This window comes from Phocoena phocoena, chromosome 6 (genome assembly GCF_963924675.1).
Source record: "Phocoena phocoena chromosome 6, mPhoPho1.1, whole genome shotgun sequence".
Taxonomy (NCBI): Eukaryota; Metazoa; Chordata; class Mammalia; order Artiodactyla; family Phocoenidae; genus Phocoena; species Phocoena phocoena.
Genome location: NC_089224.1, coordinates 107246728 through 107268389, shown reverse-complemented (window position 1 = coordinate 107268389; position 21662 = coordinate 107246728). Strand labels below are relative to the sequence as shown.

The 21662-nt window shown below is 44.3% G+C and overlaps 1 protein-coding gene across 1 annotated transcript in view; it reads right to left on the bottom strand.

Moving 5' to 3' along the window:
- GARNL3 (GTPase activating Rap/RanGAP domain like 3) overlaps positions 1-21662 on the bottom strand; it is a 108367-nt gene that overhangs the window by 37792 nt on the left and 48913 nt on the right. The window contains exons 5-11 of the mRNA XM_065878825.1: positions 20911-20975; positions 18209-18272; positions 16382-16408; positions 10404-10479; positions 9628-9726; positions 8471-8574; positions 1650-1758 (exon numbers count right to left, since the gene is read on the bottom strand). Of these exons, the coding sequence (XP_065734897.1) occupies positions 1650-1758; positions 8471-8574; positions 9628-9726; positions 10404-10479; positions 16382-16408; positions 18209-18272; positions 20911-20975 (544 nt within the window). The remainder of the gene's footprint in view (positions 1-1649; positions 1759-8470; positions 8575-9627; positions 9727-10403; positions 10480-16381; positions 16409-18208; positions 18273-20910; positions 20976-21662) is intronic.

Below are 21662 nucleotides of genomic sequence, written 5' to 3'. Positions count from 1 at the left end.
CATAGGCTGAGATGGAACCTTGACTTCTGTTAAAGACACAGCCTGGGAAGACACAGGTTCAACCGCTGCGTGCTCATCCTTTCGGGAAAGGGCTACTTCTCCAAATCCTTCAGAAAAGCAATATAAATAAGGCTATTAAGCAACTAAAACAAAGCAAAAAGATCAGTTCCCTTGCCTGAAAGTATAAACAAAGTCCCAAAATGAAATGAGTCATATATTTCATCTCACACATTTTGAAAAGAAAAGAAATTTAAATGTTTCCACTGTATACCTTCCTTCTCTCTCCTTCTGGCTTTGGTAGACAAAACAAACCAAAACAAACCAGTGTAGCTGGCGGCAGCCTCTCAGTAGAATCTGCTTTGCTTGTATCGGGCGAGTTGAGTCTGAAATAGTACCACCTCCACCAGCTTTTCTTTCCTTCTTCCATTCCTCCTCCTCCCCCACCATCTCCCAGCCCCGGCTTTCCTTAGCTAGGGCTAAAAACCATCCTCAGTCCCTCAAAGCGTTTCCACTCCTAGACTTAGTGGAAAGAATTTGCATTAATTATCGGCTTGTCCCTTTCCAGAAACAAATATGCCAAGCCTCAAATCTAAAACTCATAACAAAAGGAAATTCTAAAAATAATGATGATCTCTCTGTCACTCTGATCACTTCCCTCCCCCTCCCGGAGAAGTTTTCTTTCTGTTCTACAAGAAGAACCGCTGCAGGAAGAGGGAAATATTAGTCCTACATCAGTGAACAGAGCAAGATATCACTTATTATTAATGTGTACGTGCATATCTGTTTTCTTCCCTGCCCTCATGGCAGTTTTGTGAGGCTACAGTGAACAAGTCAAAGGATGCAGAGCAATCTACTTGCAGATGCAATGAGTCACCACGGTTCTATCTCCCAACACTTTCACTGGAGTTTCCAAGGAACATGAACAACTAGACCAGAATTTATTCTGAAAAACGCCTATTAGTTGCCTTTTACTTATTATGTACAACCTGTAGGCACTACTGCTGGGTCTCACTGTCACGGCCAGCGGCCCAGGACAACGGGGCCAAGGCTGGGGATGTGTTGGGCTGACCATGCTCATGTGCCAGGCCTGTGTGACTGAGCTGAGCTTGGACATTACCGAGAACTTCAGCAGGGCTTTGGCAGCAATATGAGCTAAAGAGGGATGAGAGGAAGCAGAGGGAAAGCAAATAAAACTAGGATTAATTCTATCATATCTCAGATGTCAAGAGATGGTAATGTAGCAGCCATTCCTAGGGCTTAGAGTCAACAAAGACACATTATTTTGGCTTTTTATCTTAACTTGCGAGTTTTTATACCTAAAGCAAATTTCTCAGAGGATTCACTAACTATAATTCTTCTAATTCCTTTATTATCAATGGGTGGTAGGAAGTTTCCCTCGTTTCATAGACTGCCTGAGGAAAGGGAAGATAGTTCCAAAGTCAAGAATTCTCTGAGAATGCATCCATCCATTACTGCAATGGATGGAGAGAGAAGAGGGAAAAATACAACACAGTGGGTCTAAGAATCTAGCAACGCAAAACAACCACAACATGCCAGTCAACCGTAACATTTGGTTTGAGGGTCATTTTAAGTCCAGTGAGGCTGACCAACAGCTTGCTAGTGGGAGGGTTCACACAGGCTCAGGATACGTGTAAAGTGGGAGCGGATCATGGAAGGCTTGAAGGCAGGAGAAGGCTCCTCCCCTTCCTGGAACACGATGGTGACGATGTCATTTCCAATGTGGCGCTTCCTTTCTACCTGGACGCAAACATACAACACGTCCCTTGAGAAGTTTGCTCACACACGGTACATTCACAGAGTTAAAACACTAACTCGGCACGACAAACCCCAACGCTCACAGAGCCCGGAGCTTCAGTATCTTTGTCTCCTTGCCTCCCAAATTTCACCAGCCCATCTCCTGGCTTCCCTAGTCATCTCCTCCCCTCCTCTCCCAATTCAGGCCTGCATTTCCTCTTGACTACCCTCCTTCAGGAGCCTCCTTAACAGCCTCCTTGCCTCCGTTCTCTCCCACTTTACTGCTCTGATTGGGTTCACCTTCACTCCTGCTTCATCTCCTTAGTCTGACATTCAAGGCCCCCAGACCAGAGGCATTGCATCAGAATTCCCTAGGGATGGGGCTCAAACATGTATATTTAAAAATATAAATAAATGCCTTCGCTAGTTCTGAAGCATATACTTGGCGAGAACAATGGCCCTACCTAATCTGATCCCAGCTGACCTTTCCAAAATGATCTCCTAGACCTGTGGTCAGTGAATCTTTTCTGTACAGGCCCAGACAGTAAATATTTTTGGGTTTGCAGATCATACTGTCTCTTTACAACCATGTAGCTGTGCTGTCGTGACAGAAAAGCAGCTATAGACAATACATAAATCAGTGGGCATGGCTGTGTTCCAGTAACACTTTATTTAACAAGCAGTACACAGCATCTGGCCCACGGGCCATAGTTTGCCAACCCCTGTCCAAGACCTTTGCCTAACCGGCCAAACAGAATGATTCACTGTGCTCCATGGATCCCTTGTGTGTCCCCTATTCTATACAGTAAGCTCCCAGGAACAGGATCCCTATCTGATTCATATTAGATATTATTCTCATTTTGCAAATAAGGAAACTAAGGTTTAGAGATGTTCTAATAATTTCAATTCAATTCAGTTCAAAAAGATTTTTGGCAATTGTTTCTTGGATATGACACAAAAAGCACAGCCAATGAAAGAAAAAAATACACAAATTCGACTACATCAAAATTTAAAACTTTTGTACACTAAAGGATGCTATTAACAAAGTGAAAAGGCAGCCCAAAGAATGGGAGAAATATTTGCAAATCATATATCCAATAACATATATAAAGAGCTCCTACAACTCAACAACAAAAATACAAATAATGTGATTAAAAAATAGGCACAGTACTTGAATACACAATTCTTTAAAGAAGATATACAGATGGATAATAAACATACAAAAAGATGCTCAGTATATCAATTATTAGGGAAGTGCAAATCAAAAGCACAATTAGATACCACTTCACACCCATTAGGATAGCTATTTAAAAAAAAGAAAATAACAAGTGTTGTTACAAATGTGGAAAAATTGGAACTTATGCATTGCTGGTAGGAAAGTAAAATATAGCCACTGCTGTGGAAAATGTTATGGTGGTTCCTCAAAAACACTAAACATAGAATTACCATATGATCCAGCAATTCCACTTCTGGGTATATACTCCAAAAATTGAAAGCAGGGACTCAAACAAATATTTGTACACCAATGTTCTTAGTGGAAGTATTCATAATAGCCAAAAGGTGGAAACAACCCAAACTTCCACCAGTGGATGAACGGATAAAGAAAATGTGGTATAAACATACAATGGCATATTATTCAACCTTAAAAAGGAAGGAAATTCTGACACATAGTACAACATGGATGAGCCTTGAGGACATTGTGCTCAGTGAAATAAGCCAAACACAAAGGGAAATGTTGTTTGATTCCACTTATATGAGATTCCTAGAATGGTCAAATTCATAAAGACAGAGAGGAGCCAGGGGCTGGGGGAGGGAGAAATGCAGATTTATTGATTAATGGGTACAGAGTTTCAGTTTGGGAAGATGATAAAGTTCTGGAGATGGACGGTGGTGATGACTGCACAACACTGTACTGAACTGTACACTTAAAAGCGGTTAAACTTGTAAATTTTACGTTAAAATAAAAATAAGTAATTTTTGATGTATCAACTGATGAGTGGATAAACAAAATGTGGTAGGTATCTAAAAAATGGGAAATTATTCAGCAATAAAAAGAGATGAGATATAGGCTACAGCATGGATGAAACTTGAAAACATGCTAAGTGCAAGATGCTAGTTACAAAAGACCACATATTATGTTATTTCATTTATACGAAGTGTCCAGAATAAGCAAATCAAGAGAGAAAGCAGACTGGTAGTTACCAGAGACCGGGCAGTGGTGGAGTGGGGAGTATTGGCTAAGAGAGGGGTTTCTCTTTGGGGTAAGAAAACATTCTAGAATTGATCTTGGTGATAGGTGAATAACCTTGTGAACATACTGAAGTGGGCAAATTGTATGGTATATGAATAATATCTCAATAAAGCTTTTATACATATATATTTTCTTTTTTTAGATTAATTAATTTTTATACAGCAGGTTCTCATTAGTTATCTATTTTATACATATTAGTGTATATATGTCAATCCCAATCTCGCAATTCATCCCACCACCGCCCCCCCGCCTTCCCCGCTTTCTCCCCATGGTGTCCGTGCGTTTGTTTTCTACATCTGTGTCTCTATTTCTGCCTTGCAAACTGGTTCATCTGTACCATTTTTCTAGATTCCACATATAAGCATTAATATACAATATTTGTTTTTCTTTCTCACTTACTTCACTGTGTATGACAGTCTCTAGGTCCATCCACATCTCTACAAATGATCCAATTTCATTCCTTTTCATGGCTGAGTAATATTCCATTGAATATACGTACCACATCTTCTTTATCCATTAGTCTGTCAATGGGCATTTAGGTTGCTTCCATGGCTTTTATGTATTTTTTAAAAGTAATTATTGAGCTCCTAGTATATGCCAGGAACAAAGCAGACAAATCTCCCTGCCCTCATGGGGCGTACACTCTAGCAGGGGGCACAGAAATTACATAGTAAATATAACAAACAAGTGTACTAAATAATACACATAACGTTAGGCGGTAATACGTGCAGTGGAGGAAAGAGAGCCACACAGGGGCCTGGGGGCGCTGGGGGAGGGTGGGTTGCAGCTTTAAGTTCAGCCAGGGGTTCAGTTTAACAGCTGACATTTGGGTAGATCTGAGGGCAGTGAGTGAGGCAGCCAGAGTATACCTGGTAGGAGAGAGTTCTAGGAGAGTTCTAGGCAGAAAGAAGGGCAACGCCAAGACCATGACATGGGACAGTATCTGGTGACTCTGGGGAACAGGAAAGGAAGCCAATATGACTGGGAGGGAGGAAACAAGAAGAGTAGTGGGCGATGGGACCAGAGAAGGAACAGAGGTCACGTGGGGCCTTGCAGGCCACTCTAAGGATCTGGCTTTGACTCTGAGTGAAGCAGGAGCCACTGTTTGGGAAGAGACTGACGTGCATTTTAAAGGATCACTCTGGCTGGAGGACTGAGAAACAGTCTATCAGGGCACCAGGGTAAAAGCAGGGAGGCCAGAGAGGAAGCTACTGCAATAATCCAACAAGAGGTGATGGGGCTCAGAGCTGTGTGGTAACAGAATTGTGAGGAGAGGTTAGGTGTCATCTGAAGGTCGAGCCAACAGGATTTCCTGACAAATTGAAAATGGGATGAGACAGAGAGGGGTCAAGAATGACTCCAGAGTCATTTTGCCCCAGAAACTGGAAGAACAGAATAGCCATCAACAGAGATAAGAAAGACTGCAGGAGGAACAGGTCTGGAGGAGAGTCGGAGTTCAGCTTTGGAAAGACTAGGTCTGAGATGTCGAGCCCAGGGAAGGTGTCGAGAACGCTGCATATCTGGTCTAGAGTTCTCACGAGGGCTGGCTGGAGCTGTAAGTTTGAGTGTCAGTGGCATATAAAAGCTATTCAGAACCATAAGACTGGATGAGATCATAAAGGGACGAATGAGTGTAGAAAGAGAAGGGAGCCGAGAACCGAGCCCTGGGGCTGGCGGCACACACGGGGTGTCCAAGATCACAGAGCTAGCTCGTGGCAGAGCTAGGGCTTGGCCCAGATCCGGCTGATCACAGAGCCTGTGCTTTCAATTGGTCCTAGGTGCTGCTGTCGGGGTCTGGAATGCTGGGAGACTGGATGTTCGGGGTGCAGACATCACGGGACGTTAGGGAGAAGATGAGTCTCAGAGAGCCAAATAACTACACCCCCTCCCCTGCCCCCACTGTGGTTTGGTCTGGTGATGGAGGAGAGAGATGAAGGAGTTAATTGTAGTACCAGGACCTACAAAATCTTTGTGAAAGCTTGTTTCTTCACATCAGATTTGGGAATGTGACTTGGACTGTTCCACTAGCATTCTAGATGCTAGGAGGTCAAAAAGCCACCAAGATTTTATGAGCCACGTTGGCCTTTGACTTTTTTTTTTTTTGCAGTACGCAGGCCTCTCACTGTTGTGGCCTCTCCCATTGCAGAGCACAGGCTCCAGATGCGCAGGCTCAGCGGCCATGGCTCACAGGCCCAGCCGCTCCGCGGCATGTGGGATCTTCCCGGACCGGGGCACGAACCCGCGTCCCCTGCATCGGCAGGCGGACCCTCAACCACTGCGCCACCAGGGAAGCCCTGGCCTCTGACTTTTGACCATTACCCTAGGCCCCCAAGAAACCACGACAGGTTCAGAAGGAGGCTTGCAGTTAGTGGTCCTTCTCTGCTCTCCCACAATCAGGCACCAATAAGGTTCACTGTCACTGTGCATTTCTTTGACTCTTCCCACCTGCTTGATCTTTCTGGTAATAGAGACAAGTCTTCTACTTGTGATTTTCTTCATATCTACTGATGCTGGGCAAGTGGAGGGCACTAGCACTACCCATGGAGCTGGCCAGGATGTTGAGCACACCAGAGTCCATCTGGGAATATTTCAGTTCTCCTGGTAAACGTGTTACATCTTAATATGCTAACAGCCCCCTCAAAAAGATAAGATTAATGACTTAGGACTTCCCTGGTGGTGCAATGCTTAAGAATCTGCCTGCCAGTGCAGGGGACACGGGTTTGAGCCCTGGCCCGGGAAGATCCCACATGCTGCGGAGCAACAAAGCCCATGTGCCACAACTACTGAGCCTGCGCTCTAGAGCTTGCGAGCCACAACTACTGAGCCAGCGTGCCACAACTACTGAAGTTCGTGCGCCGAGAGCCTGTGCTCCGCAACAAGAGAAGCCACCGCAACGAGAAGCCCACACGCCTCAATGAAGAGTAGCCCTGGCTCGCCGCAACTAGAGAAAGCCCGTGCACAGCAACGAGGACCCAACACAGCCAAAACCAAATTAAATTAAAAGAAAAAAGATTAAAGACTTGGGTTGGGTGAAGGTTGAACTGTCACATTGCTTCCTCCTGTCTCTGGCTAATGCCCTTATCTGTCACAGGACATGGGCAATGTTGGTGAATGTACAGGGCTGAAAATGTCGGACAGAGTTGGGGGAGGAGGAGGGTTGTAAAATACTTCAGTGGAAGTTTTTCGCTATTATTGTTGAGATGTAAGAGGTCAACACAATTCATGACGATTGGGAAGGCCAGCTTGGTTTCTCTTCTCCACGTGATCCCAAGATCCTAAGAGCTTCAGCTCCTAAGAGGTAGAGACAGCCTGGTAGCACTAACATAGGTCACCTCAACCACACGAGGGAAGACGCCTTGCAGAAAGTAACTCTTAGCCACTTAAGCAGGTTTCCTGGGCTGAGACACTTTCTGCTTCTGCCTGTCCTTTACCAGTTAGCCTTCTAAAATCAGATCAAGCTTGAAACCTCCAATGGGTCTCCACTGCCTATAAGACAATTCACCAGCTCCTTACTCCAGGCCCCAAACCACCAGACAGAACGAGCTCTTCCTGACCTCCCCTCACCCCCCACCATGTCCCCAAAGCACCGCTATGTCTCAAGACAACACCGCCATGTTTTAGCCCAATGATCTGCACTGTCTTTCCCCCTCACTGAAGTCTTACTGAAATATGGATTATAAGTGTTCAGAAAAAAGCCCTTTTAGCCCATCACATACCCTCTCTAGGTCCGTATTTTTCACAAATCTTTGCTGAACAACTGTCCATTCCTGTTTGTGATATTTACTTATACAGATGCCTTCAGTGTGTAAAAAAAGGGACAAGAATCTAATAAAAAGGTAAATGGGACCCCCCAAATCCTTCAAAAACCAGCAGCATGTATCATTGTTATATCTAGATTTCATCAAACTGGCAAGTTTTCTCCTGGAAATGGCTAATCTCTGGGGTGGGTGAGGAATGTTCTCAGGTAGTTTTTTCCCCGATAGGGCACAGGCCATGTAGATGCTCAGTGTTAACCTCCTGCACTAACCTGAAAAAACACTTGGCAACCATTCCTCAGGAAACATAGTGTTACATCTTGGAAAAATCTCATTCTGACAAGACACAAGGCACATGGACAGAAGTCACAGAGAAAAGGTCACGTATATGCAAGATAGTCCCTCAGGAGTGCAGAAAACCACACTCACACAAAGGCGCGCACACACACACACACACACACACACACATCCACATAGACGTGTACACGCACCACTGCCTCTGATCCTTTATTTCCTGATCAGTGAGGGTAGTTCTTCCTATGGCTTGTTGAAAGTTCAAATAAACAGACTGTAACAACATCCCCAAAATTGGTGCCTGAAGTTCAGCTCATGTAGTAACATCCATAGTCTCTAATTCTATGAAGTCATAGCTATGCTTTCTCCACACTGAGGTCACTGACTATTGAATGGTTTGCGTGTTCACACGTACCTGCTGTTTGTTCTCTTTGGAATATGGCAACATGGTGGAAACATGAAACATGATCTCATGCCCTTGGTAGATGGTATAAACAGAATGAATCCCTGTGGTGTCATCTGTAAAATACAATATACATTTAGTGAGCACAGAGAATTCTGAGGCCATAAGGAGAGTCTTTATTTGCAGACTAGAGGAATACAGCAGTTAGTGCACCCCAAAGATCCTATGATTATCCGCCTGAGTGGAAGCAACAGTATGGAACCCCCTCCAACTGATGCAAGGCTCCTGCCCACACGGGGGGACCTCTTCACCCGCCTCTAAGCCCGCTTGCTGTCTGATTCATGCCTTGCCCTGGAGCAGAGGAGATCACGAGAAGTCTGGGCCCGAGAGGAGAGTATGTTACAGTTCCTTGCCTTCTAGCACTGCTGGTGCTCAGGACAAAATGAACACAAGATGACATACACACAGCTATCATGTCCATAAAACAAAAGGAACTATATCCCTGGCAGCATCGTATAGTGATTCAAAGCATGCGCTTTGGAGTTAGACTTGGGTTCGAGTTCTCATTAGCTATGTTCCTTTTGACACGTTACCTTGCCTTCTCTGAGCCTCAGTCTCTTAATTTGAAAATGGGGATGAAAACAGTGTCTAACTGCTAGGGATGTCTATCAGATCTCACTGGGGAAGGGCGGTGAGGATGATGGACTTGCAGGTACTCCAGGAGTCACCACAGGCACACAGAGCTCGTCAGCGGGGCAGGAGCAGGGGGGAGATGAGGTCTGACGACTGGGACCGAATACTTCATCTCTGCATCTGCCAGTTAAGTTACTCACAGGGCAGCTCTCACAAATCGCCTCACCTTTCTGTATTCAGAATCTGTGACACGACTCCAACGTGGGCGAGATGGGGCCCCCAGAGGGTCAGGGTACCTGATTTGAAGCCTATCAAATTTAGGCTAAATGAGCCTCATGTCACCTGCCTGCCTTACATCAAGGACTGGCCGTGAAGAGCAAATAAAATGACAGAGGTAAAAGTACAGGAAAAAAACTAGAAATGCTGTACAGTTATGACATAGCGTACCCCACCTTGGGTACAAATTCAAATTCAGATGAGGCTGACTAACAAAAGTTATACAAATCACAGCAGAATGGATCAGGAGGCAACCTTACTTTTGGTGTCCAGACCTCCACGGTAGCCTGTCCAGCCCTTGAGAGTGATTGTGTCACCCAGGAGATTTAAAAATTTTTGAAAAGCGTCACTTCCGATTTCTGTAAGAAGAGGTCAAATGTGAAGAAAGTACAGTGTCCACAAGTCCCCGTTTTCTAACTATGCAGTGAAATCACTTGAAAATGATCCAGGCTCCGCCGACATGTGCAGCAGGCAAACAGAATGAGAAATCGTGCTTCCCTCTTCTCGGAGACTGTACAGGAGGGTCACAGTTCCCAGAATCCGAGGAAAGGAAAACCACAGAATTAGACTAACCAAACTGAGCGCTGCCAGACTGGGGTCACAAGGGTCTAGTGTTGCAAAATGAAAACATCATTACTGCTCCCACTGATAAGAAACAGGTCCTTAATATGAAAAGTGTGAAATAACAGGAAATAGGACCATTCTGTAATTCTCTCAAGCATAAAAATCCCAGAGAAAAGTCGCCTCTTTGCTCCTGAGATTATGTAGAATGAAATTCTTCAAATCCCCATGTAATTTTCCAGTTAGACTGTATCCCTGGTGCCAGTAATTTGGTGACCAATAAGTATTTGGCAGATGAAGGAAACTGGGCAACTTCTTTCCTATAAAATTTACCCTGAAAATTCACCCTTCAACTTCATAAAACGACTGGCTGTTTCTTTGCATTAAAAACTCCAACGCAACAGGCAAGTTCAGCTGGGATCATCTAAATTGCAATGAGGCTGGGGCCGGGTGTCAGAAGAAAGGAGACACTCACCATTGCTGAACATGTCATCATCTGTGAGCTGCCCATCTTTGGCAAAAAGAACCCCAAACTTGAAATTCACAGAGCCCTTACAATGAGACAACAAAAGGTGCTGAATTTAATTTTCTCATCAAAGCATACACAGTTATGAGATGTGCTAGTCGTTATTCAGGAATACTACAGGGACCTGAATGACTACTTGGTGGATTACTTCCTCCCCTCCACCTCAATTCTGACCAATATTAACAACAATCATTCCTTGATTTTCATAGCTTACAGAAGAAACTGTGCTTTTCTGTGAGTTCATTTGAAATTTCACTACTAATAGCGTCTGCAGGATGCCAGGTCCATTCTGCAGCAAAACAGTGCTCAAAATAAATAGGCCACAGGAACTCACAGGACTGGCACCATCCTCTGATCAGCCCAGCAGCAGCAGTCTGGAACCTGGAGAGCTCAGTGTAATTCAAAATTTAACACAACAATCTGAGGCTGATATCTCGAGGACTCCTTTAGAAATAGAAATGGAAACTGTAGGCAACGTATTCTAAAAGCTCAGTTGCCCCAATTCCTAAAGCTATTTAATCTCAAGAAGTCATAAAACAGATGTGGGGAGAAAAAGGCAATCAAGAAGTAGTTAGTACAAATGTTCAGTCTACTATCCTCAACTTTAAATGCTGGGTTAAAATCAGACTCTGTGGGAATGATAAATACCAAATGCAAGATAAGCTTCCACAGGGAAGAGAGAGGAATGGGATCAGGGAGCTCAACTGTATCTTTAATATATATATTTTTTCTTAAATTGGGTAACAGGGTTATAGGTCTTCATTATATTGTTGTCTATACATTTTTGTGTGCCTGAAGTATCTCATAATTTTAAAAAATCTGAGGTTGGAAAAGAATCAACCCTTGCAAGGCTGTTTGATGGGGGAATTCTCAGGGGTCAGTTAAGGGGCAAAGAACAAAGGTGATTAAAACATTGCCAGTGGGTCAGAGCGGGGAATCAAGGCAGAATGCCTGAATTCAGGACAGCTGGATCTGGGAGAATTAAGACTGAAAATCCAAAGGTCCACGGCTGTACTTCTAAACATTCTTCTGCCCCCGATACACCTGACGGACAGATGCATACCCATCATAGTAGTAATTTTCTATCTGGTGGTTTCCTCTACGGAGTGAGGAAGAGGGAGGCGGCTCCCAGGCTGTTCCCTCCACCCGGGGCTCCTCCACAGCTCCTTCTACAGAAGCTCTTGCCCACCATGCAGGTCTCAACTCAAACGTCAATTTCCAGAGAAAGAAGCCTTCCCTGATCTCCCAACACACTCCCGCATTGTTATTCTCCGTCCCGGCAGCTTATTTATTTTCTTAATAGTACTATTCACACTCTGTAATTCTTTTTATTGAGCTTGCATATTTGTCCGTTTCTCCCACTAGAACTTAAGTCCTGTGAAGGAGGGAAGGTATACATCTTACTTTCCGTGGAATCTCCAGGACCCGCCACTGTGCTGGGTATATTGGAGAGGGTTAATAAATATTCATGGCATAATTGTATGCGTAATAAATGAGAAAAGAAACACAAGTGGTCAGATACAACTTATTTTTCACAAGCTGCTTCCAAATGATCACCTCTTCATCACAAACCCGTTTTTGGTAAATATCCTGGGATTTTGTCAAGGATTTCTGTCCACTTCAGGGTTCTATGATTTTTGTAGCTCTTCTTTCTCTCCTTTGGGAATGTGACAGCAATCACATGTCTCTAAGACTCTGACACCGCTTCCATTCTCAGTGGTCCCTTAACAAGCACCTACAGTAGTTTGGGGTCTGACAGATGACCCTCTTAGAATAACAGTGCAGAGACTAAAGCAGTGGTTCGCAAACTTGACCAGGCATCAGTATCACCTGGAAGGCTTGTTAAACTAAAGATTGCTGGCCCCGTTCCCAGGGTCTCCAATTCCACAGGTCTGGGGTAGGGTCCAAGAATTTGTATTTCCGATAAGTCCACAGGTGACATTTATGCTGCTGGCCCAGGGACCCCACTTTGAGAACCACAGGACTAGAGGAACCAACCAGCAGACGGTCAGGAGGCCCAGGATCAGGTCCAGCTGAGCTGACAGCTAGCAAGCCAAGGGCAGAAAGACTGGGTCAGTGACCAGAGCGATGAGCCGTAAGCCATGAATTAATAGCCTGTTAGAACCAGAAGGGACCCTCTGGTCCACTGAATCCATAGCTTTCATTTTACAAAAAGGACAACTGAAGCCCAGGGAAGACGAGACTTGCCCAAGGCTGGTACTAAGTGGATGGCAGGACTGGGGCTGGAAGTCGGGTCTCCTGACTTTCGATCCAGTGCTCTTTCCAACGCAGTGGCAGGGTCTTCTCAGGATGGTTTTGAGTTGAGCGAAGCTAACAGTTACAAGCAGAAATGGGACCCACTGCTGCCTCATCACTGGCTGAAGCTTTAAAAAGCTTTGTTGGGGCAGCTCTGTGTCTGGCATCAGTACCCTTGCTGAGGGTACTCACCCACTTCAGGGGGAGGCTCCAGAAAGACTGGTGTGGCAAGGCCTTGATAAGTACTTGAAATTCCTTACGGGGTCTGATTTTGGTAATTTTGTTTTCCGGGCTTCCCAAATGATGTCAATGAATAACAGAGATTTCTCCTATCTCCAGAAATCAAGGCATCGCTGAACAGATGCATTATATTTTTGGAGGAGAAAGTTTTTAGGAGGGGCTATTTGAGAAGGGCATCATTTGATTTGGGGCACTCTGACCACCACGGGTCATATTTTAACGAAGCGTGGAGCCTAACGTCATCAGTGCTTCATGAGGCTGGCTGCCACTTGGGGGATGGGAGGGAGTGCTCAAAGTCCCAAGACCACACCTGGGCCCCTGGAGAGAGGTGACTGGTGGAGGGAATCTGTGGGAACTGGTTTTCTTGGAACTTCAGTCCTCCCCAGACACTCACCATGGAGATGAGGTCATATCTGTAACGCCTACTTGTACGGGACTTTAAATTTTTAAGTTCTAAATTTCCTGAGACAAAACTCAACACGATTATAACCAACGTATAGTCACATCCTTGGGAATTAATAGTATGCTAGGAATTATATTTCTTCTGAAGAAAGTGAAGTATACAGGGGAGACTAACGTCCCATTGATTCCAGAAGACTCTTTTGGAATCAAGAAATGATGTCCTGATTCAAAACTGGACGCCCCTGGTTCCTTGTTACTCTTATTTAGGCAATGTCTCCATATTTCTGTGATTCACATGTTCCTACACATCTGTCACCCTCTCCACGTGTGTTTACTTGGGATGCCATGTTCTCTCCTGGCGGGGGCAGGGGGCGCTCTCTACACAGTGGACGAATAAAACTTGGGTTTCAGGACACCAAACAACACTTCACCAAATAGCTAACCTTTCAGAAACATCACTAGTATTGTTTACTAATTTTTTCCCTGCCCATCTTTGCAGCTGATTATCACTATAATTGGGTGGAATTGAGATAAAGTCAAGAAGCTGGCAGGATTAGAGAAGAGTGCATTGGCCACACAGCTCTCAGAGAAGCTCTGAAGGATGCTGGCCACTGCTCACACCTCTTCAGGTACATTGTCATGAGTGCTCTTGTTGCTTCTAGCAAATATCCCCTTAGTAAGGAAATAAAATTGAGAAATAAAGAGATCAGCTACCCCTTTTTCAAAATTTGGGAGATCCAAAGAAAAGTGTGAGAGGATATACACCAAACAGCAAACAGTGGTTCTTCAAGGGAGGGTGGAAGTGGCGAAGTGGGGGAGCTTTCATGTTTTCCATTGATAAATTTCTGTACTGTTTGTCACAACGGGCAGGTGCATGCACTCTTGGGCGCTCAATAAATATTTGTGAATTAGCGAGTACAGTCATTTTGAGACATAAAAACTATATATAGTATAATCCTAATTTTATATAAAATATAACAAACATATATCAAAATGTGATACTATACCAATACTAGTTTCCTCTGTGATTGTAGGTGATATTTTCTTTATGCCTTTTGTGCATTTCTGTATTCTTCAAATGTTTGTCAGAAATGTGTATGACTTTTATTTTTTGCCTTTTACAAACTACACGTGGAGTTCATGGATTCTTTAGCAAAAAGCATGATTCATACATGGTGAATATGTAGATTAAAATGTAGATGTCTTCTTCTGCCCACTCTCTGCCTCATCCCACCTTACACTTCCATGAACCTGCCCAAAGCAACTCCTGCCAACAGTCGGCGGTGAAACCTCTCAGCTTCCTTCCTTGCACTTACATCACCATGTTCAGGAATCAGCTGAGATGTCGTTACCTCAGAGAAACCCTCCCTGTTTGGTTAACGTATAAAACCTACCCCTGACCCCACATCACCTACCTTGTTTACTTTCCCCACAGCTATTGGGGCTGTCAACACTACCGTGTTTATGTTTGCTTATTTACTTGCTTAGTTGGTCTTAGCTCACCAAATTGTAAACTCCATGAAGAAGGGACTTTGTCTTGTTTAGCAATCCCCAATGCCTCAAGTAGTACACGGTTCACCCACAGTCAGAGTTCAGTAAACATTTGTTGAATCAATGAATGGAGGAGAGGAGTGAATGAATGAATACACATAGAAATCTGTGTTTATAAAAACAACTGGGATTATACTGTAAGTATTGCCCTGTGAATTACTTTTTCCTCAGTAAATACTATGTCGTGGAAATGTTTCCATGCCAGTAATGAGGTCTACCTCATTCTTTTTAATGGCATCATAGTATTTCATAATTCATTCAATCAATACATAATTCACTTATTCAACCAACAAATATTTACTTTGTGTCCTCTATCTGCACAGTTCTAGGCTCTGAAGATACAGCAGTGAACAAAATTGAATAAGTCCCTGCTCTCATGGTGCTTACATTCTAATGGGGGCAACAGATAAAAACTGAATAAATGAAATCCATGTGTTAAGAAGATAAGCAAAGCAGTAAGAAGGGCAGTGGGTGAGAGGCAGGGTGTGCTATCTTAAACGGGTGACCAGGGAAGGCCTTGCTGAGCAGAGATGCTAATCAAGTGAGGGTGTGGCCCATGAGACACCTGGGAGGAGCATCCCTGCGGTGGGAGGAGCATCCCTGTGGTGGGAAGAGCAGGCTTCCTGAGGAGGTGGAAGAAGAAGGAAGTCAGTGTGGTTAGTGCAGAGCAGAGGATGGAGAGGTGGCACCAGCCATATCACGCAGGCCCTCGTAGGGAGGACCTGGCCTGGCATGTTTGGATACTCTGTGAAAACTAGAAGAGAGGGCAAGAGAGGAAGCAGGGAGAAGAGCTGGAGAGCTGCAGAGTCCAGGCAGGAGACGGTGGGGCTGGTGTCGAGGGTTTCGAGCGGTGGTGGTGGAGGCATTGAGACGTGTCCATGGAATGTGCTGATGGATTAGATGGGGCGTGTGACAGAAGGAGAGGTGTCAAGGATGTTCCCAAGTTTGGCCTGAGCAACTGGACGAATGATACTGCCATTTACCGAGAGGCACAGTGTACACACACTCCACTGATTTACTCAACTGTCTATTGATGATATTTCGGATATTTCTCTATGTTAGTTATGGACTTGGAAAACCCAACATATTTTTTTTTAAAGTGGGACAACAGGTAATGGAAACATGCAAATAATATGGCATTCTGTAAGTCGAGTGTGCTAATAAAGTACACTAGCTTTAACTGAATGAAAACAAAAACCTAATTCCTTACCCTGATCATGAGGTTAACATTCGAATATTTCCAAGCAGATTTAAGCAACTTGATTGTTTTTCTATCTTTACGGCTAGCTGCATAGAAAATTCTGAAATACACCCGAGAAAACATGTCAGTGGAGTCTTTCAGTGATAAGAGATTCTCGCTGTGCAAATCCACAGAGAGGTGTGCCTGGGATAAAGGGCTGTGTTCCTGGTGAAGGGGAAGCTCATTTACAAATATGGAGGCGGAGCGGCACGACCAGGCATCTCGCGAGACTACTTACCTCTTGTTCTTCAAGAACCAGCAAGTCCTGTCAAATGAAGTTCGAAAAGTTATGTCCATGCTGAATGGTGGTCATTTTCTGTTGACTTTCTGTGAAAGCCAAGCTTCAGTCTACTGACATTGACACCACTTTTCTGCCCTTCAAAGTGCTTAAAATATTCCAGTTTAGCTCTACAGATTTTTATACAATACCTGGTCATTTAGGAAAGGCATATTATACCACAACTGTCGGGAAACAAAGATGATGCATAGCAGTGGGAAGAAACACACAGATACCTAGGTTTCTGTAACCACTTCCAGCTAGCTTATCACATGCCGCTTCTGGGAAGATTTCGCCCGAGAAAAATGTTACACAGAAGGGCAGCAGAAACAGACAAATAATATTTTAAAACAGCATCAGCCACCTTCCCACTTTTGGTGGAAAGATGCCTTCTTTAGAGTGCAGGTGGTTTATTTTCTGTCTACCTTTTGGATCCAGTGTTTTGTAAGAACTCTTTTCCCTACACCGGAAGCCTGTTGCTCGAGCCTTCCTAAGGGAAATCTACAGACACCTGATGACAGCAGGGGAACTCCTGCTGGTAAGTTACAGACACACACACAGACACACACACACCCACAGAGGATGGAGGGAAAGCTCATGAATGGAAGGGAGAGTGTGAAAGTGTCTTTTGTTTGGTGAAAGACAGGCATAGAGTTATGATATAAATAGGCAGAAGGTTGCTGTGTCTCGTTCTCTTGTCCTGTCTCATTTTGTGGGAGAGAGAAAGCAGATAAGGATGGCCAGGCAGGGGTGACCTCTCTGGGCAGAGGGATCTGCTCAGCAGCAAGACGCAGAAGGAAGCATCCAAAAGCCTCGTGGGTTTTGGCGCCAGTGTCTGGGGGTCCAGGCTCCAAGGAGGAAGGGATTGAGTAGGATAACTGGTACAAATTAAGTAATAAGGGCACACTGGTACTGAATTTATAATTCTAATTTGTCTTTAAGGTGGCTATAAGGAACTACTATTAAGCACATTATGGCTTAAAGTTGCTTAAAGTTTAACCTAACACATCCATTTTTGCCTCAGTTCCTTCTGGGGTTGAGTCAGGGTACAAATACTATTTTAAAAATTAAATTAGAACAAAAGACATGGGAATTCACAATTCTATACATTTCTGGTAAGCTAAGTTGAGAGCCAGGAACTTATTATAAAAGCTGACTGTATCGTGAAGGTATGTACACAAAGATCGCTCACGCTTCCATCCGTCCTTCTCATACTGCCTGAATTATTTCCCTGAAAAGCAGATTTAAGCATGACGCTGCTTTGCTTAAAGATTCTACTGGCTCCCCGCTGTCTCCTGGATAGAGTCCAACCTGCCTCTCCAGCCTCTTCCTGCGTCACCCCACCTGGCATGCCAACTCCTCGAAGCTCAGCTCTAACACACAACTGTCACACCATTAGTGATGGCTGGGTTTATACGTTTCAAGGGGATGATTTCAAAGCGAAATTGGTTGCAACTGCAAGACAAAAGTTTGGCTGACATTTTTCTGATGGACTGTTACCTAGTTTATGACTCTAAATTTTTTTTCTCCCAAGGCCGACTGCTTTCCCTTAACAGTAAGTCCTAGGATGGCTTTCGGGACATCTTCTATCCTCTGAATTTCTGAAAATGACAGACTCCCAGCCTCTATCTTAGACTGACTGCATCAGAATGTCGGGTGGGAGGTTCTCCATGATGAGAACCACTGGTGATTCTGGTTGGGATCCTAGGCTAAGAATCACTGATGATTTGTCAGTTCTAACACTGTGGTCAAATTTATACAATTATGAAGCACAAAATTCTCTGTTACCTTTTGTATCTCAGGATGAAAAATTTCCCTGGGGCCTTTCTCGAATTTGTCCAGATTCATGGCACTGAAATAGAATGGACAGAGTGAGCCGCAGTGTGGTGGAAACTTAAATAATGTGGAGCCAGTCTCAGGTCTTCAGGAAAGCTGAGTATTATCTCCTAGAAAATCATAGCTGGATTCCCTGAAGGGCCACAGGAGGTACAAACCAACAAGGAGTGATCAATGAAGGAACATATGCGAGTAACCAACCGCAGTGACTGTACCCTGAGCACACTCACAGAGTAAGAGAGGGAGGGGGGAATTGAGAGCATCTGTTTCAGGCAACCTTGACTAATCTCCATGATTCTTACTTTTATTTACTAAAAAAGTGATTCACTGACATTTACATAGCGATTAATGATGAAATGTAACTAAGATGACCTGACGTGTCTTTCTTCCTTTGGCAATTCCTCTCCCATTTGGGGCAAAAGGCTGTCCTTAGCAGGATTGTTCTTTTATGTTTTGCTTTGGACAAGCAACGTGAATTTCCTTGAGCTAAGTTCCTCTAGAGGTAAAACAAGGAAATTGGACTAGACGTTGGCTAAGGCCCCTTTCAGCAAGAATCCTCATATTTGTAAATGAAAGGTAAAAATAATAGCTAATATTTACAGAGTATTTACTATATGCCAGGCATCCTGCTAAATGCTTTACATGGATTATCTCATTTAATCTCTATGAGGCAAGTACTATTTTATCCCCATTTTAAGGATGAGTAAATTGAGGCTCAGAAGTTAAAGAAATAGTCCAGGATAACAACGCTGTGAAGTAGTGGAGCCATGATGTGAACTCAGGCTTATCTGACTCCATAGTCTTTATATTTTAATTTCCTTTTCAGTTTCCAAGTTCATGATTGTAACAAACAGAGATAAAATATTTTCTTCTGGGCTTCCCTGGTGGCGCAGTGGTTGAGAATCCACCTGCCGATGCAGGGGACACGGGTTCGTGCCCCAGTCCTGGAAGATCCCACATGCCACGGAGCAGCTGGGCCTGTGAGCCATGGCCGCTGAGCCTACGCGTCCAGAGCCTGTGTTCCGCAACAAGAGAGGCCACAACAGTGAGAGGCCCGCATACCACCAAAAAAAAAAAAAAAAAAATATATATATATATATATGTGTTTTTTTTTTTTTCTTCTATTGGCAGCAACTGTAGACGTTTTAATCTTCGCATCTTTAAAAATACTCTCTTGCTGCAGCTTGCTCTGGCTATAAGTGGAGGACTGAAAAGTGAAGGCCTACTCAGACAATTAAATGAAATTACAACTCAGTGAAATCCCTGGTCTTTAAATATACAGAAGAAAGGAGCTGGAGAAACTTCATTTTAGAAGAAGAAGAAGAAAAAAGGATTCACAGAAATTTAAGCCCATATAATTCAAACTATTGCTCTCAAAGCAAGTTAAGATTTAGAAGCAGCAAGATACTTCTGCGCTCAAGAAAATGGTTAACCTCTGCACTGATGCCCTCTTAGTTTGGGCTTCAGACTGGCCAGGAGAAAGATCATGGGGCCTGGGGAGAAGGTCTGCAATCTGAAGATGAAGTCAAGCTTGAACGTGAGATATGAAATGTTTTACTTCTTAATCTTTGGACCCTGAATTTCATCAGCCAATTGTAATCCCTAACTGACAGTCAAGTTTGTCACTCTAACAGACATTCTGGCAAGTACGAGTCGTGGGTGGGAACATCAAAAACACCACCTCCTGCCACCACCTAGTTGCAGATAAATAAAGACTAAATCACCAGGCCACCAGGATAAGGTCTCAGACTCACACAGGATGGCATTAGTGATTGACAGCCCAAGCCCTGGCATCACACGAACCCAGGTTTAATTCCCAGCTCTGTGGTTTACCAGCTGTGAGATCTTTGTCAAATCTCAACTCTCTGAGGCTCCGATTCCTCCTATGCGGAGTGGTGGTAGTAATATATCCACTTTATGGAGCTGATTTAAAGATTCCCCAAGAGAATGCTTGTCAAGCATTTAGCACAGCACCTAACAAACAGAAGCTACTGTTACTATGATGTAGCATCTTAGCTGGTGACAGAGCAACAGGCCGACCGACCTGCGTGGTGGCATTCCCGAGGGGAGGCTGTCACCCGACATGGGGGAGAGATGAGAGGGAGGTGGAAAGATGGGAGCACGAGAGGCAGCTGAGCACCGAGCAGCGACCGGTTCCTTCCATTCATTTAACTTTCTGTTGGTGAAGAATAAGCACGTTCTTCTCAGAGAAGCATTTGCTGACATCTGAGTTCTATTTCAAACCAGAAAAATGAAAGGAAAAAATTTCTTGATTTTCTTTACGAAACCAAAATATTTGCATGCGTGCCGGAAAAAAGAAGCAGGTGACGCATGCAGAACACAAATGCTTGAGAGCAAAGCTCGGAACCAGCCGGACCTGGACTTGCGCCTCAGTCCTACTATACACAAGCAGTGTGATCTTGGCTTTGTCCTTCCGGGCCTCTATTTCCTCATCCATAAAATGGGGACAATAACACTATCTGTCCTATAGGGCTGCTGTGAAGATTCAGTGAGGTAATGCATGTCAAGAGCTTAGCAAAATGTTGAGTATAACGCCAAGGTCCAAGGAAATAGCAAGCTGACGTCAGAATGATCACAGGAAAAAACCCATTTGTGGGGTGCCAGGTGTTGGGTTTCTGCTCATTCGTACTCACCTTAAGATGGACTTCACAGAGAGCGTTTTTGTGGGGCTGTAGGGAAGGCATATTTTCTGGGTACCCTGGAAAGTCAAAACAGCAAACCAGTGAGAAGTCTGGCAATTTCCAGCTCTGAGAGAGTCTTACCTGGTCATTTAAAAGAAACCCATATCCAGCCTTTCTCATTTTTCTTCATATATATAAATACATTTTATGTTAGAAAAACTCTTACTGAGGTTCGACAGCATCTTCCACCATTCCCCCCTACCTGGCATTTACGCTTTTCTTTTCTTTTTTTTTTTCCCATTGGGTCTTCGTTGCTGTGCATGGGCTTTTCTCTAGTTGCGGTGAGCGGGGGCTACTCTTCGTTGCTGTGTGCAGACTTCTCATTGCGGTGGCTTCTCTTGTTATGGAGCACAGGTTCTAGGTGTGCGGGCTTCAGTAGTTGTGGCATGCAGGCTCAGTAGTTGTGGCACACGGGCTTAGTTACTCCTTGGCATGTGGGATCTTCCTGGACCAGGGATCGAACCCGTGTCCCCTGCATTGGCAGGCGGACTCTTAACCACTGCGCCACCAGGGAAGTCCCGGCATTTACGCTTTAAGCATTACTCTTCAGCATCTGGACTGCTGGGTCCGCGCTGTCTCAGGTGCTGTGATGAGCAGATGAGCCGTCTGAACCGGAGGAGAAGGGGGTTTGGTCTCTGAGCCAAGAATTGGATCAGCCTCAAAGATCAGAAGAAGAAAACTGTCTCCACACATTCAACGGGACC